Genomic DNA, 19,454 nt, shown 5'->3' on the forward strand with positions numbered 1-19,454 from the left:
CTAGATTTATTAAGGGGGAGGGAATAGATATGCAGACCTTAGGGAGGCAGTTGAGTGTATGAATGAGTATAATATGCCCGAGCAAATAAGGACAACAAATCAGAATGGGATAGTTAGTATAAGGCATCAAGGTAGGGATGGGGCTAATGGGGGTCTGAAATTCATGTACGCTAATGCTAGGAGTATTAGGAAGAAGGAAGAATTTTTGGCCATGATTGGCACTTCCAGACCACAGGTTATTGGCATTAGTGAAATATGGCTGACTGTAGATGATATGGCTAGTGGGATTGAATGTGATGGGTATAGTGTGTTCAGGAATGACAGGGAGAATAAAATGCAGGGAGGAGTATTGTTGATGATAGCTAATGAGCTGCAGCCAAGGAGAATAGAAGTTGAATTGCAGGATAGAGAAAAGAGCACATTTGAGGCCATTTGGTATGAGATTGTGGCTATCAGAACAAAATATACAATTGGGTGCTGCTATAGACCAGGTGATGGAAAAGATAGTGGAGATAGTATGCACAAGCAAATAGAAGAAATGTGTGCAAAGAGGGTAATTATTATGGGAGATTTTAATTATGGTCACATTGATTGGAGTGAGGAGAGGACACACGGGAGGAAGGAATTTAAGGGATAACTATCTGCGACAGCATGTAATGGAAAATACTAGGAGTCAGAGAGTGCTTGACCTAGTAATTGCATCTGAGGATTTGGCTGTAACAAATATGACCACATTGCCACCAATTGGAGAGAGTGATCATAGAGTCTTCACTTGGGAGGTGGCTAAAGGTGTGGAATTTACAATTAAGACAGGGTTTATCGGGCTGGTAAGTAGGACAAGCTTAGGAGTTTGATTTAGTTCAGTGCCATGGCATGTACAACTGCAAGGGCTGGAAGTTGATAGTGGATGAGAGGCAGTTAAGAAGTGTTTGGATGAAGCAATGGCTCTGGAAAAACTTTTATTGGGATTATATTGATCAAGTGTATATAATAAATAACTAAGTTATACCAACTAGTTTCACGAACTAAGTCTGTTGGCATCTTCAGGATACATAACTGATGTAAGGCACTAAAAAGTAAAAAACTGTTACAAACTAAAATCAACCGATTCCAATTATATTAAACAAAGAACAGAGCGCATACAATACATTCATAGAGTGTGGATGATCTCACTTGTTGTTATTTAGGAACGTTCTATAGTTGGCACTATAATTCAGTTCTGGCGAGTTGAAGGATCTGATAAGACTAGACTCCTTAGACCACATAAAATAAGAGTGGCCTTTAAACCCACAGAAACAATTAGACAATTATTAAGATCTCCAAAAGATAGCCATCCTTTCTCCAAATTTGCTGGAGTTTATAACATACCATGCTCGTGCGGCTTGAATTACATCGGCCAAACTTCAAGGAGCCTCGAAATTAGGCAAAAAGAACATATAGGTGACGTCAATAATAACAGAGAAGAAAAATCAGGGTTAGCGTTTCATTTCTCAAGAACGAACCATACCATAGAGTGGGATAGAAGCACAATTCCTTACATGGAGGAGGACTTCCGCTCCCGAATTTTTAAGGAGGCCACAACAGTGTAGCCCGCTGTACACAAAACCTTAACAGGAACCAAGGACTAATCTTGCCCGTGATCTGGAAGACCCTTATCAGATCCGTCAACTCGCCAGAACTGAATTATGGTGCCAACTATAGAACGTTCCTAAATAACAACAAGCATGGTTAGCAGGGGTGTTAAAGCTAGGTTTTTTACTTGGAGAGTGGTGAATGAGTGGAATACGCTGCCAGAGTCTGTTGTGGGTGCTACGACCGTGAATGAGTTCAAGGTGAGGTAGGATAGATATTGTGTGAATGTCGAATAGTTCTTCTTGACATGATGTTAGTGCCTCCCTCGATGAGTCTGTAGACTCCTTGGAGTTGCCTGGAATAATAATAATAATGATAATAATTATAATTTGCGGGAATAAAAAGGCGTTAGCTGATTTTTTTTTTGGATCTATTATATTCATTTCTGTTATAGTTCTGTTTTAGTTTCATGCTTTTCCTTTGATCGCTTAACCTTTTTACTTCATTCAAGATCCAATCCTTTTTACTTTCTCTTTCTGTGTAACCTATTGTTTTTTCTGCCGAATTTAATATTATTTCCTTTAATTTGCACCAATGTTCTTCGATGTTTATATTCTGTTTTGGTAGTTCCTTCAGATTTTTATCTAGTTCTAGTTGATATTTTCTTAGAATATTGTTGTCTTGTAGTTTTTTTACATTCAGTCTTCTTTTGACTCCTTTTGAATCTGGAAGTGCTTCCAGATTTTAACTTTATTCTTAGGTTTGCTAATACTAGCTTATGATCTGATCCACAATCTGCAGTTTAGGATACTTGATTTCCATCTTTGGTTTACAATAATATAGTCTATCATATTCTTGGTTTGACGCCGCCCTAACAGCCCGCTAATATAACAAGCTCGAATGTCGAGAAGAATGAGTTATCAGTAGTAAGCTGACTTTTAGTGCCGGACCACATGCATCCAATCTGATTAAAATTAGGATACGGCCCTTACACGGAACTGAACAATTAATCATAAGTTGATTTATGATACATCAAAAAATAAAGAAGAACTATTTTAGGTATATTTTCGTAAATTTTAATCAAAAATTAAAATTATTATAATCAATAATATAATCGGGTCCAGGATACAATTTCAGAATTTATTTGTTCGTTTCTGGGAAGATCTGAAGGGCCCCAAACAGAAGACAACGTACATTCATAATTATATGTACCATTCTGTACCATTCATTGTTTGTTTAAACTCTTATCTCATATTTTTTGACATCTTTTAGGCACCTTTTCTTCTGTGGCACCTGTGTATATTGCATACTTTGCACAAGCCATCAGCCAGGCCTGTGTCCAGTTTATTCAAATCCTCTTGCAGGGCTATCACATCTGCATTATTACTAATAACCCTTCCCAACTTCATATCATGTGCAAACAACTGAATAGCTCCCTGCAATCCACTGACAATGTCATCATCAGTGTCTGTGTGTGTGAGTGTCTGTGTGTGGAATGACATGAGATTTAATATCACATGGGAAAGAGAAGAACATGATGATTTATGATTTTTTACTATTTTTTTAAAGTCCAAATGTAAAAATAATCATAAAAACAAGTCGATGAAATCTTACTTTATCAATATTTCATACAGATTTGTCAGCTTCTGGTCATCTCACTTCTCCTCATCTTACATAATTAAATGAAGTATTATTTGAATAATTTCCCTACATCTTCCTGCTACCTTCCACCATCATTATCAACTAAAGTATAATTTCTTTTCATTCACCATATAACTAAAGATTTTTCTAGAATTCTGCTTAGTTTGGTCTTCTAATTTTTCATAATCTAATTTTCTCTTTACTTAGCAAACATATCTCCTAATTTCATTATTCATTTGCTTTTTTTATCCTCCTAAATATAGGAATATAGTCAGTCACCTGTCTGTAAACAGTTTCAAACCAGTTCTCAAGCCTTATTAATATTCTTCTGCATGCAGTTTCTCATGCCACAGTATACTTGAAAGCTTCAATTTTAAGACTGTTACAATCTGGTGACCGAATTGTTAGTGTATTTGCTTTCCAACCAACATATTGCAGGTTCAAATGTTTGTGATTGAATGGAAGCTGTCTTTAGATGGGAGATGAACTTCATTGCCCAGTGTGAGACAAAAAATTATTGACCCCACTTACTGGAGGCCTGAACATGAAAAAGCCCCATGTTTGGTTTTTAAAGCAGGATTACCATACTATGTAAAAAGTAAATTAAAAAAATACATAATAAATATAAAACTGATTTAATAAAATGGAAGATAAAAAATTCTTCGCCCACGCACAGTACAAATGTACTACAGGTTTACTCTCTCCTGTTCTGTTGGTGTTTCAAATAAGCCCATTCTTCAGAGGAACATATAAATCAACCATGCATGTCAGAATGGTTAATTTCATCAACAGAAGAAACATAGACTATGGACTCCTCATTCACTGTCACATCTTCTGCTGTTATTACCAAATTGTAACATCACCCTTAAATCCAAGGGGGCAAGTGTATTTGCCAACCCTGTGTATACACTGTTTTGAAAGAAGGAGTGTATATACAGGGTGTCTATCAACACTATAGCATTGACAGACACCATAGCCCACCTTAATAAGGTGTAGGACCTCCTTTTGCTGCAGTGACTGCAGTAATCCTACAGGGCATAATTTCCACAAGTGTATGATAGTAATAAATAGGAATTTTGGGCCATTCTTACTGTAGGCATGTAATGATGTTCTGGACTTTTGTGGGGGTGGATGTCCCTTGACCTCGCCCGACACTCCAATTGATCCTGCAGATGTTCAATAGGGTTGAGATCAGGGCTCCGTGGAGATCAGTCAAGTGTAGTTATGTTCACGTCCACAAACCATGCATTTACAGAAGCAGCATTATGACACAGTGCATTTCTTGCTGAAGGAGATAATGGTCAGTTCCACAGAAATGCCGCAAGCAGGAAGCATTGCCCAGAACGTTCAATACCTCTCAGCATTCAATGTTTGTGGCACCACAAACAGAGAGGTCCAAGGCCAAACTAGGAAAAAACAGGACCATACCATTGAACTGCCACCTACGAATTTAATAGTTGCCGTCAAGTACTTTAGTAAGAGGCATTCCATGGGCATCTGCTTGCCAAAGGGTGAAGCGTGATTTGTCACTCCATAACACAAATTTCCAGCTTCCTTGTTCCACTGTAAATACTCTTCGCACCACTGAAGCCAATGATATTGCATATTAGTTTACGTAACGTGGGGCATGCAAATTGCGATCCTATCATGGAAACCCATGTTGTGAGCCTTGATTCTGAATATTTTTGTGCAAATTCCAGTTCTCTGCATTCAAAGTATCAGCTGAATGGTAGTTTTACATATTATCCTTTGTAGCATCCTATGGTCATGCTTGGGGAGTGTTTTGGATTGTCCACGACACTCCCTAAGTATGGTATCAATGATTGTTGATCTGGGATGGCACAATTTGTCAATAATTTGCTGAACACATAAGCCTGCAACATGGCATCTCATAACAACACCTCATTCAAACTCAGTCAGTTCTCTTCTTGTAGCCATTTTACCTGGCCACAGTTTCACTGACTTGAAACTATCATATTCCTCCAATTTATACTGGCCACAAACACATGACTCATTACATGGTGAAATGCACCTTGCCCAGAGGTGTCAGTTAACTCCTTTCCAAGCAGCGTGTGTGTGTGTGTGTGTGTGTGTAGAAATTCTGTGCATTTAGGATGAAATGCTGTTTTGTTAATTAAAATAAATTTTATCATCTTATTCTGGTGTTCTGCTTTATAAACTCTTAGTTATATAGAGCTCTGTATATGCATATACACAGAGATCGTTAGATTATAATAGATTATACAGAACCATACTCGCCACACTAAAACTGTACTTGCTCAAGAACGCTCTATTTAAAATTTTTTTTTTTAATATGATCCAAACTCGATAGGAGTTAGTGTTGTCGCATTGCGTTTTCTTAAAGTAAAAAAAAAAAGTTTAGAAAGTTATTTTGTATTAAATGAAAATATATATATATATTCTGTCCAACACACATACACACAGGGTACTCAAAAAATTATATGAACCCTATTTGCCAGACAAAAAAATCTACTAACCCAAGATATCTCCATTTTTAATATGTTCAAATAAATCGATAGGAGGTATATACTGAAAACAATGCATGCAACAGTTGCCTTTATTATTTTTTTCTTTTTCCTTGCAAAATACAAACAAAATACAGCTATGAGATTGGGTGGGATACAAGGATGAATGTGCAAGAAAACTGGCAGTACCTGTACTAAGCTGTTTAATTTACATAAAAAATTACATTTTTATGTTCCATCACATAAAAGAAGTTATGAGACAGAAGTAGCATCAGACCTACTTGTATCTTCAGAACAGCAATTAGTGTCTTGGAAAAGTAGTTTAAAAGCATATTCAGAAATATGGTTTTAAACTAAAAAATTATGGGATGCAAATTATACACTTGATGGAGAAACATTAAAGGAAGTAGAGGAGATGAGAGATCTAGGAGTGATGCGATGGTGGACAAGAATCTGGAATTCAGGGATGACATTGCACAAGTTTGAAGTCATCACATCAGATAATGGCAATAATATGGATGACCTGGACATGTAGAAATAAAGAGGTTATGATTCCATTGTATAAGGTCTTGATCAGGCCTCATGTGGATTATTGTGTACGCATTTGGTCGCTGGGATTTTCTGGTGACAAGGATAGGTTAGAGAGGGTCCAGAGAAGATTCATAAAGGTGGTCAATCATCTTTGGAATGTGGAGTATAAAGACGGACTGAAAGAATGTAAACTGAGAAACATCATGAATAAGAGGAAGAATTGGGGGGGGGGATATGATTGAGACAAGTTAGTCAGGGGTTGTTATCAGTAGATATGGAAGAAATTTTTCATAAACTGGGAGAGGGGGATGTAGAACAAGAGGCCATCCATGGAAACTGTGTAAGGAGGGTGTAAGCAAAGTGAGGAGAAGGTTCTTTGCATGGAAAATGATTGGTGAGTGAAATGAATTGCTCAAGTGTGTTGTGAGTATGGTTTAAGCACAATCGGATGAGCTTTGTATGTTATAGTGTGTACCTCTCACAATGAGTCTCTGACTCCATGGAAATTAAATGTTAATAATAATATATAATATACACACAAATAGAGACAAGCTACTTTGCAATACACACAGTAAGCTAAAGTAAGACTAATGTGGTCAACCATGAACACTACCGGCCTGACCTTGGGTCCAAAAATGTACTACATAAAAGCTTAAGTTCTCTTATCTGTTTGGCTAGAGACCACTGATAGATAAATTAAAACAAAACAGTTTTGGTAGTAGTGGTGGTTATTATATGAAATAAGAACAAAAATGACTGTTTAGCGTCCTGAAGTGAGTGTTTGCTGAAGAACCTTTAACAGAACGTATGCAGGCTGAATTTGTGCCAATGATATTCTTGGGATTTTTAAGGCCACCGTTATTGCTGAGATTAGAATGGTTGATCAAAATTTCACAGGCTTACTTAAATTTGCATTCTGCAAAGTTTTAAAACTGTGATATAAGGAACAAGTTCCTTTCCAGTCAGTTTGGTGTAGTGTTAAGAGTATGATCATAGAAACCTGATTTACCAAAATTTTTAAATTTAATGTGTTGTGTTCTTGTTTCCAGATTGCAAATTGTTCATCCTGTTTCATCAATATAAGGAAAGAATAAGAAGCACCTCCATGCTTGTTTCTTCAGCAATGAGATTATGACAGCAAGTCGCCTGAGAGAGAGTGCCGGGAGAGCATTGCAGTGTCATCACAGTCACGTCGGTGTTGGTTTGCCGGCCTGGTTGGTCGAGTGGTTAGCTTATCTGTTCTCCAGCCAAAAGGCTGCAGGTTCGAATCCCGCAGTGAGCATGAATGTTTGTGATTGTCTGTGAAAATAGCGGTGGTAGTCAGCGGTAGATGGTGCTGGTGTAGATGAATAAGGTACTTACTGTTAGTGGAATGGTGGAGACAGAGAGTTGTTGAGCAGGTGCCCTCCCTTGATGAGTCTTTGGACTTCCTGGAGGTGTTATGTAATAATAATAATAATAATGATGTTTTTCAGTTTTGTAAGGGATTTAAAGGTTGCATTATGGTTGTAATTGTGATGAAGAACGCATTGACCAATTTGAGATGAACACATTGACAAGTAGAGGGAGGACAGGTCATTATTCCACTTTATAAGATATGGCTGTATACTGACAACTGTGCAGAGGCTTGTTTGTCTGGGTTTCTTAAGAATGAAGAGATGACAGAGTGAATAGAGGCAAGTAACCAAGATAGTGACAGGCCTCTGTATGATATATATTATGATAACTGAAAGTGTGTATATTGCAAAGTATAGTGGGCAGATGGAAAAAGACTTAATGTGACAGAAACATACAAGTTTCTATAGTTACTAAAGAGATTTTATAAGAATAATGAAGAAAAAAAAATTTTCAATACATGAAAACTAGGAGAGAACAAGGGGTTATCCCTGGAAGCTTTGTAGGAGTGTGGTCAGTTAGGTTGTGAGAACAACTTCTCTGCTTGAAAGGTGGCAAAGTCGAATGAAAAATGCAAAATACAAACTAAATATAGATATGGAATTCTATGCAATATGTACCAGTGTGTTATAGGAATGAATGTTCAAGAGAACTGGCCGTGCCTTTACCAAAATGTTTAATTTATGTCTCTGCTCTGAAAACATTCCTGAGGGAGCAAAAGGAGGGCCAAGATAGTTCTATTACATAAAAGAGATTATGAGACAGACATAGCATTATCAGTATGAGCACTTTATTAGTGAATGAATTTATGGAGCAGTATGATAGGTATTTTGTGAATCATCATTAGAATATGCTTCCATGATACCCTTTGGACTTCATGGAGATACCTGTGTAATATAACAATAATAATAATATTTAAGCATATTTTATTTTTTTGTTTACCACTAAATGCTTCCATAGCACAGTTAGTTTAGTCAAGACCTTTAGCTGGAAAGACCCAGCTTTTAATCCCATCTATGATGTAAGGAACCTTTATCAGGTGTTTTCAATCCAATAGTGAGTGAGCAGTCTCATACGGAGGTGAAGGGCTTCTTGTCCCTCAAAACAGGCAAATTTGGCAGGAAGAACAACGAACACATGGTATATATATTACTATTATTACAGGCAACTCCAAGGAGTCCTTAGACTCATCAAGAGTGGCCCTAAACATCATGTCAAGAACTATCCAACATTTGGGTAGTATCTATCATATGTTGCTTTGAACTCATTCACAGTCATAGCACCCACAACAGTCCCTGGCAACCTATTCCACTCATTGACTACTCTCCAAGCAAAAAAACCTAGTTCTAACATTCTTGCTAACTACATTCTTCCTCAGTATCCACAGATAGCACCTAGTTCTTCCACCACCACACCAGTTCGGAAAAATTTCCTCTGAATTAATCTTGTAAAAACCCTTCAGTAGTTTGAATGTCTCAACCATATCACCCGTTTTCCACCTATCAACAAGTTTCTGTAACCCACAAATCTTCAACCTGTCATACGGTTCATTCGATAGATGTGCTACCATCTTTGTCACTCACCTATCGATCCTTTCCACTTCCTCCTCATCACCAAGAAACCCTGGCACCCAAATCTGCATGCTTCTCAATAAAGAGAAACAATAACCTGATCGTCAAAGTATTTTTCAGTAACCAAGTGATCTGATGAGTTGCTTTAGCCACTTTTGCTATGTGCCCCCTAAACTTTAATTTCCTTCCTATCCACTAACACTCCAAAATCTCTGGCTTCATCAGTTTCCTGGAATACAGTTCCACTAATGGGGTATACAGCTAGTAATCTTTTCACTCCAAAATGCATAACCTTACACTTTGCCACATTAAACTGACATCCATTCTCCTTTGCCCAGTCTGCCAATCTATCAAAATCATCCTGCAAAATTTTGACATCATCTGTATTAACTATTTGTCTACCCAACTTTGCATCATCGGCAAATAACTGAACAGTTCCTCTCAGATCCTTTCCTAAATCGTTAATGAACAAATTAAACAGTAGCAGTCCAAGAACAGAGCCCTGCAGCATGCCACTAGTCACAGGACTTCTTTTGGACTCCTGAATTCTCTACTCTTGAATAAACAACTCTCTGATATCTCTCCATCAACCACCCTCCTATCCATCTCACCAACCCTATATCCACCCCCATGTGCTGCAGTTAAGTCAAGACCTTTAGCTCTTCTACTGAATTCCATGTAGCATCCTGTCAAAGACCTTTGCAAAGATCAGCGGTGTCACTGTATTATAAAATATGAGCAAGTTACTGAGGCATGACCTATCCTTCACAAAACCATGCTGCCCCCCCCATACAGTATTCCATCTATCTATTCCGGAATTTTGTTCTTGACCAACTTCTCCAATACTATGTCAACAACTTCTGATATGCTGATCTGTCGGTAATTTGCTACACATCAGTCTTGGAGCCTCCTTTATGCAATGGAACTATTTTCCCCTCTTTCAACCATGATTGAAATCTCCCATAATAATTACCTGTCCTCAAATCGTTGAGTCTATTTGCCGCTACATACTATCTCCATCATCTTTTCCATCTCCTGGTCTATAGCAGCATCCAACTGTATATTTTGTTCTGCTGGCCACAATCTCAAACCAGATGGCCTCAAATGTGCTATTTTCACTGGCCTGCAGTTGAACTTCTACTTTTTGGTTGCAGTTCACTGGCATTAGTGTACATAAAGTTCAAAAGTCCCTTAGGCTCACAGCTATCCTGAAGCTTTATACTAACTATCACATTCTGATTTGTTATCAGTGGTACTAATTTAGGCAAAAGTCCCTTAGGCCCACAGCTATCCTGAAGCTTTATACTAACTATCACATTCTGGTTTGTTATCAGTGGTACTAATTTAGGCATAATTATACACATTCATACACTCAACTGCCTCACTGATGTCTGCATATCCACTGAACATCTTACCTCCCCCCCCCTAAAAGCTTTAGTTTTGTTGATTCTGCACATTCACTTTCACTTCATTCAACAACACTTTTTCCAGTCTCCGAACCAAATCCATTCGGAGGCACGCATCCTTCTTGTATAAGTCCTTTTGCCCATCAAACATATTCCACAAACTCCACACCACTCCTCCTGCATAACCTACACATTGAGTCATTCGCTATTTATTCCTCCTTCTCAGCTCTACTCTGTCATACCATGGCAACAGACACATTTTCTTAACTCTCTCACTCTTTTCTTTTGCTACTTCCAGTAATTCTTTCATGTCCTCTCTCATAGCATACTTTTCTCCTTTGAAATCATTCATTCCAGCCAATGTGATAATTTCTTTCACCCTATCCTTTTGTGCTCTAATAGCTTTATTGACATCATTAATTTTTGCACCAGGAAAGAACAATTTCGTCAGACTCTCATCGATCACACCTTTTATGAGTGAATCACCATACAACACTTGCTCCTTGATTTTTCTTCTCTCTCTTGATCAAGCCCTCAACAACTAGACCAATTCTTTCTTCTTTACAGTCACACTCTTCTTTCATTCAGCACTTTCACTTTCTCTCTCAATCATGTTACATTTAATCTCATTCTCATCTGGCATTTTATATGGCATTACATCATACACATTTTTAATTATATTCTGAGTTCCATCCACTACTTCAATCTCACAACCTGAGACACTGTTATCCTCACTCTCATAGTTTGGGGCACACTTTTCCACCACTATTGCTTTCAAACCAAATATAGATATAGGACACTATAGGAATAAAGATTAACCACCCTATTCCATTGAATTTGGTTTTGAATACCTGTATACCTGCATGTATTCAAAGAGTGGGTCTACATCTAAGCATAAATCAGAAAGGATACCACTAATCCCACCTTACCATCATTAAACTATCTGCTTTTTATCCAAACACTGGAAAAATCCCCAAATCACATTTTCCCAGGATAGAAGTGCCAAAATATTCCAAGTTTGCACCTAGTAGTATTTTTGGTAATGATTTCACTGCCCATTATGATATCACCATCTAATTTTCTATCCTCATCTGCTCTGGTTAATTCCATGTCAAATACATTAAAAAAAGTACAAGAATATCATGGCATATCCATTTTTACCTTAATACAACTAGGTTGTTCTTTCTTTGTAACACAGCTAATAGAAACACAGGACTGGTGCCCTGCAGGTGGATCAGTGTTGTATTTGATTTTTATTCTAATAGCATGTTTATATGGAATTTTTCAAGTGAAGATAAGTTAGCTAGGCTCATATTTAGATAACAGAAATTTTCTCTCAGAAACTTGGATTTTTCTATCTGCAAAACAGATAACTGGTCAGAGAATATAAAGTCCCTTTATAGTCCATTTATAAAGTCCCTACATATAGTCTAGGGACTTTATGTAGGGACTTTATGAACTCAGATGAGCATGAAATAAGTTCTTAAAGACTTTTGCCACCAATCTGTAATTTTAATCTGCAATTTTCTGTCACTGTTTAGTCACCCGTTATGCAATAATCCATACTATCTTTCACTCTTTCCACTCTGACTTTGTCACTATTGAGAATCAAAGTGAACAACTAGATCAATAGTATTCCTAATTTTCCTACACATATATCCATTTAATCTAATCCCACTGCTATAATTGTGATTCAAAGTTCTGCAGTATTTTAGCATCTCTGATGTCTATCATTATGCATTTGTTGTACTTCTTCATCTTTCCATTCTATAATACATACAATCAAGATCTCTACAGATATAACTATCTGTAGAGATCTACATTATTTTTATTTTACATTTATGTTAAATAAAAATAATGGAGATGAAGAATTAAATGTAAAATATGCTATAGATATATAGATCTGTGTTAGTTTTAATTTACATTTTTATATCCCAGATTAATTGTGACCCTGTTGGTAATGAATCCAATGGATTCATTATTAATCAATACCTCTTTCTTCCTTTGCAGTAGTAGAAATATTTCATATATAAAAGATATTTCTTTCTCCTCTTCACTGCATTCCATACAGTATTCTTTAATTCTTGCTCCAGTACCACCTTATCTTCATATAGTAACAGTTACACATTTCTATTATAGCCTACCCACTATATTCTCAATATCTCCCACCGGTCTCTCTCTCTCTCTCTCCTTTTCATGCACTGTTTCTTTTTTGAGTTGAAATAGTAGATGGACTGGTTGTTGCCCTAGGATTATTTATTTCTTTTTCTTCCAATTTGCATCTTAGAGTTTATACTCCCAAAATGATTATTAAGAATTTCTAAAACTGAAAGGATGTCCAGGATAAAAAAAAAAAAGAAAGAAAAGAAAAGATTTACTGATGCTATAGCAGAGAATTATGCTGTGATGTGTGTAGTATTTTTAGGATGATTTCCCCAGGAGTGAGAAAGAATTCTAGAACATGTTGAGAGTTTATTTTTCACTTGGTTAGACTATAATAAGTTTAGTTTAATCCTTTATCCAAGTGTGAGCAAACAAAGTTTGTGCCTGAAAGTATCTTCAGGACTGGGGTAAAGTAGTGCAACACCAGGCAACTCATTGCAAAGGTGGAGAAAGGGCCTGGCTCCCACTGACGAGACATCAATAAAGGTCGAAACCGGTATGGGTCGTGGCCGTTGCCTTAATGCATAGCATTACACATATCCGCAAGGAGATGTGCTTTGCATTATGGGAGATATGAGATAAGAGTAATGAGAGCATTCTCCACCTTTGCAACGAGTTGCCTGGTGTTGCACTACCTTACCCCAGTCCTGAAGATACTTTCAGGCACAAACTTTGTTTGCTCACACTTGGATAAAGGATTAAACTAAACTTATTAAATTCTAGAACAGTCCTGTAAATTAATAACTGCATCTTTTCTGTGACAATGCTTATTTAATTAGGCTTTCTTGATTCTTTGCAGCTAATCTGTATATCTGAACACCATTCCACCATCCATATCATTTCTGTAGATATGCCAATTAGAAAACTGCAAAGTAGTTTCAGCTCTCAAGAGGTAAAAAAAACTTACACATACAGCACAGAATATTATTATTATTATTATTATTTTATATTCTTGTACTTTTAGCACTATATAATCAAGTGATTTGTTTTACTGCAGCTGGACTGCACAGACTATTTGAGCTTCAGAATATTTAGAAAATAATCCATAACAAGAAACAGTCTGATTCAATGGCATAGAACAAATTAATTTTTTAATCTGCATCTTGTTAACTTAAACCTCAAGTGAATAACAACATAATAAGTAAAAATTATTGCCTTCTAATATATCATCATCCTCATCTTCATCTTCTGAATCGTCATCATCCTCATCATCATTCAGTGATACTGTACTTGAGGTAGAAATAATGCTATTTGTTCGACTAGGAATTGATTTTGCCTAGAAGAAAATGAAACAGTTCAGAAACTTTTGTTTTATGATATAGCAAAAAAAAAAAAAAATTGATATAAGGAGGTGATCTAAATCTTTTTAGAATCTATGCTATCATATTTTCATGTATTTTTATGATCAAGTTCATTTTAATGTGTTTCATAATTCTGAAATTACAAAATACATTCAAGTTAATGATATCAATGAAATATAACTAATATTATTATTATTATTAGGCATTCTTGGTTGTTTCCAGTTAACCTGTATATCTCACCATTCCACCATCCATATCATTTCTATAGATAGCAATGAATTTCTGTAGATATCAATTATTAACATCTGACCTCTGTGGACTCAGAGACTCATCATGGGAGGTTGGTACACATTTTACAATATTTTACAGTAGTTGGCAATGCCACTGAGTAAACAAAATAAATAAATAAATAAATAAATAAATATATATATATATAAAATACTCTGTAAATATAATAATAAAATTAGTTTAATCCTTTATCCAAGTGTGAGCAAACAAAGTTTGCGCCTGAAGTATCTTCAGGACTAGGGTAAAGTGATACAACACCAGGGCAACTCGTTGTAAAGGTGGAGAAAGCTACCAACACTCCTAACTCAGTATCTCCTATAATGCAAAACACATCTCCTTGCGGATATGTCTAATGTTATGCATTAAAGGAAGGGCCACTACCCAGACTAGTTTCGACCTTTATTGAGGTCTCTTCAGTGGGAGCCAGGCCCTAGTGGAAATACCAGGCAGAAGCATTAGCAGGTCATCTCTACCTATAGGTAGAGATGACCTGCTAATGCCCTTCCTTTAATGCATAACATTAGACATATCCGCAAGGAGATGTGTTTTGCATTATAGGAGATACTGAGTTAGGAGTGTTGGTAGCTTTCTCCACCTTTACAACGAGTTGCCCTAGTGTTGTATCACTTTACCCTAGTCCTGAAGATACTTCAGGCGCAAACTTTGTTTGCTCACACTTGGATAAAGGATTAAACTAATTTTATTATACTCTAACCAAGTGAAAAAATAAACTTTCAATACTCTGTAAAGTTGAAAGGTCGTTATAGTATATGTCAACAAACTGGTATAGTTATTGCAATAAGCATATATGATATTACTTATTAATAATATTAATTAAGAAATAATTAATGCTAATGAGCATTAAAAATATACTGTCAGAAAAAAGACTTTTATAGGTTACAGAAAAAGTACTTCTTTTTGGAGGAATTTTTTCTAGGCTTTTTTTTTCAGGTGGTTCCTTAGCTGATCCCAAGTGTAGATGCTAAGATTTTTTTTTGACAAGAACTAGGGATTTTATTATTATTAATATTATCCAAAGATGCCATAGAGTCACAGATGCATCTCGGATGTCCCTTTTGTCATACCGTGCATTAAAAACATTCAAATTCTCTGCAAACACCATTCTCTTAGGCAATGCAGCCCAATAATTCAGAACTCTACAAGCAAAAAAAAAAAAAAACTGCTTCTCACTCTCTTGATCACACCCTCTTATACAGCTTTTAGAGATGACCTATTGTTCTCTCACAATCTCCCACCATTTTATGAATAACCTCTTCAATGTATTATTATTATTATTATTATTACTATTACACCCTCTATGGAATCAACAGACTCATTGTGGGAGGTTCACTCAACTAACAACATCTTAGACGTCAACTTCGAGAAGTTTCATGGAGGGAGGAATTGGAAGGCAGGGATATCACCAGTGCGTGGGAAATTGTGAAAGAATATTTGTTATCAGCAATGGTAAGTTGTATACCACGAGTGAAGAAGAGGGCGCAATTTGGAGTAAAGTGGATGACAAACAATATTAAACAGGAATTGCATGCGAAAAAGAGGCTATGGAAGAGATATAAGGAGACAGGTGAAGAGATGCATGAGGAATATAAGACACAGGCCAGAAGAGTGACTCGTGTGGTAAGGAAAGCGAAACTGGAATATGAGAGGAGATTGGCCCTAACATCCAAAGAAAATCCTAGGGAATTTTTTAGCTATGTGGCCAGTAGGAGGAGAAATGACTGTGGAAGAATGATATTGTGGGATAAAAATGGGAATAGAGTGACTGATGCAGAGGACATAGTGGAATTGTTCAATGAACACTTTATTGGAGTATTTCATCCTAGAGGAGTCAGTTTTAATGCTAGAGGGATAGGACTGGTACGAGGTCTGGAGGTACAGGAGGGGAGTGTGTTTCAGATACTGAGTACTCTGGATGTCAGTAAAGCTGTGGGACTGGATGGTATTTCGCCACGAGTTTTGAGAGAATGTGCTAGGGAATTGACAGTACCTTTAACGTGGCTTTTCAATGAAAGTCTGGCTTTGGCAAAGGTGCCCAGGGAATGGAAGGAAGGTAAGATAGTGCCATTGCATAAGGGTGGTAACAGACTGGAAGTGTCTAATTATAGGCCAGTCTGTGTGTCATCAGTAGTTGTTAAGATCTTGGAGAAAGTAGTGAGGGACCGTGTACAGCATTGGGCAGATGAGGGTAATGTTATCTGTGAGAATCAACATGGATTTGTGAAAGGACGCTCTTGTTTTAGCAATATGCTAGCCTTTTATAATAAAGTTACAAGAGCATTAGATGAGGGAAAGGCATATACTGCAATTTTCTTAGACTTGGCGAAGGCATTTGACAGGGTGCCACATGATAAGCTGATATTTAAGTTGCAGCACATGGGTCTGGATGTCAGATTGGTCAACTGGATTCAGGATTGGCTGTCTGATAGGTATCAGAGAGTTGTGTATGGTGGAGCAGTTTCCAGGAGGCAGAGGGTTACAAGTGGGGTCCCACAGGGCTCAGTACTAGGACCTATATTGTTTAACCTTTATATCAATGACATAGCCAGTGGATTGCAGGGGGATATTCAGTTGTTTGCAGATGATGCGAAGCTTGGAAGGATTATTAGTAATAGTGCAGATGTGGTAGCCCTGCAAGAGGATTTAAATAAGCTAGATAGATGGGCAAACGAATGGGGGGTGTCAATTTAATGCAGCAAAATGTAAGGTCTTGAGGTTTGGGAAACATCGATGAGATGCTGCATACTCTATGGGAGGAGTTATACTGGAGGAAGTAAGGAAGACAAGAGATCTGGGGTTGATGATTGATAGAAACCTGAAGTTTAGGGGACATATTGCAAAGGTGGTGAAGGTAACACAGAGGATTGCTGCTATTATGAGAAGGACACTGACCTGCAGAGATAAGAGGGTTATCATTCCGTTGTATAAGTCTCTGATCAGACCACACTTGGACTATTGTTCTCAGATTTGGTCCCCAGGATTTGAAGGGGATAAATTAACTGTGGAAAGGATACAAAGACGGATGACAAAGATGGTTTCAGGACTGTACAAGGATAGTTATGAGGATCGGCTGAGAGAATGTGGACTGCAGAGTTTGGTGGATAGAAGAAGGAGAGGTGATATGATTGAGACTTTTAAACTGTTGAGAGGTGGTTACAGGGTTGACACTGGGGAGTTCTTTCGCTTGGTTGATCAGCGGGAAGGAGTGATGACAAGAGGCCATCCCTGGAAGTTACGAAAGGAAACTGTGAGCAAGAGGGTAAGGAGTGGTTTCTTTGTGTGGAGGGTGGTTGAGCCGTGGAATGCATTGCCTGATGGAGTGGTGGGAGCGAGAACGGTCAGTGGGTTTAAGGAGTGGTATGATAAACTTTGTGTTTCTCAGGGGGGGGACCTCCCCTCGATGAGTCTTGACAGACTTTATGTCTTAGAAAGGACCTCCCTCGATGAGTCTTTTGACTCCTTGGAGGCCTGAATAATAATAATAATAATAATAACATATTTTTCATATAGAATCTTAAAATTTAACACTTCTTGCATTAACAACACATTCCAGCAATGCATTCCATTCACTGATAATTCTCCATGTAAAAAAACTACTCCTCACACCCTTCTTCACCACACTTTTACATAACTTCCAGGAATGACTTCTGGTTCTTTCCTTGTCACCTTCCACTCTTTTTATAATCTACTCTGGATTAATCTGATAAAAAACTCTCACTAACTTAAATGTCTCTATCATATCATCTCTCTTTCTCCTATCCATCAAACTCTGCAATCCATATTTCTTCAACCCCTCTCCATAGCCAGCATTCCAAACTCCTGATATTATTTTAATCACTCACCTCTGGACCCTCTCCAATGTCTCCACATCACACTGAAAACCAGATGACCAGATCTCAGCACAATAGTCCAAGTGTGGTCTGACCAGTGCCTAACACAGTGGCACAACCACTTCCGTATCCTTGCATGTTAGAGTAATTCTTATCATAGCAGCACTACAATGTGCAACCTTTGCAACACTAGCTATATGCCTTCTAAACTTCAGTCTACTGTCAACCAACACTCTGAAATTTCTAATCTCATCCACTTCCTGCAGTATAGCACCATCGATATAGTACACAGCCTTATATTTCTGTGCTCTAAAATGCAAAACCTTGCACTTATTGATATTAAAACTAGAACCCCACTCTTTTGTTCACTTATAAAAAGTCTATTAAAATCTTCCTGAAGGATTTAGCAGCACTACTTATAATTCTTCCCAACTTTGCATCATCTGCAAATAACTGAAGATCCCCAGTTAGTCCACATGATATATCATTTACAAACAAGTTAACCAGCAGGAGCCCAAGAACAGAACCCTGGGGCACGCCACTGGTTAACCTTCTTTATTGAGACACTGCTCCATCATACATAACTTGCTGGTATCGTTCAGAGTGGCAATCTCTGATCCAACCAATATTCTATCTATTCCCATCCTCTGCACCTTGTACACCAACTTATCATGTGGTAATCTATCATACGTCTAAGAATATCACTGTATTATCCTATAATAATCTCTTACTAATTTCTATATCTCTCACATGTCCCATCTTCCCTCCTAGTCCATATTATTCAGCCTCATCAATGCTCAAACAATGCAACTAGAATCTCTTTACTTCTATAAGTCAGTATCCTCTGCCAGAATTTGCAGTGTTGTCTCCACAATTTTGGCAATATGTCCTCTTAATTTCAAATTCTTATGAAAAACCTCTTCAACATTAATCCTAAAGCAATCCCTTACCATCTTGTAGGTCTCTATCACCTATCTTCTCTGCTATCCACTAAACTCTGCAAAATGCAATGTTTCAACATTTCTTCATATTCAACATTCTAAAGATCAGAAATTCTTTTTGTCAATTGCCTCTAGACTGACTTACCAACCAAGTTATATTTATATACATTTCTTGTTCACTACCCTCCACATTACCAGGTCAACAGCAACATCCAACAAAATATTTAATTTTATACACCTCCAGCTCACACCATACTGCCTCAAAACCACTACCACTATTTCCTCCTTGCATCTCTACCTTGTATGGACAT

At 37.3% G+C, this 19,454-nt stretch overlaps 1 protein-coding gene across 1 annotated transcript in view; it reads right to left on the reverse strand.

Annotated features, from left to right (window-relative positions):
• Positions 1–19,454, reverse strand: part of LOC150110581 (uncharacterized) — an 851,360-nt gene that overhangs the window by 299,128 nt on the left and 532,778 nt on the right. Inside the window, 1 exon segment of the mRNA XM_090402114.1 lies at positions 13,922–14,041. Coding sequence (XP_090258240.1) covers positions 13,922–14,041 — 120 coding nt within the window.

This window comes from Typopeltis vanoorti, chromosome 1 (genome assembly GCF_054136105.1).
Source record: "Typopeltis vanoorti isolate ZY-2024b chromosome 1, IOZ_Tvanoo_1.0, whole genome shotgun sequence".
NCBI classification, from domain to species: Eukaryota; Metazoa; Arthropoda; class Arachnida; order Uropygi; family Thelyphonidae; genus Typopeltis; species Typopeltis vanoorti.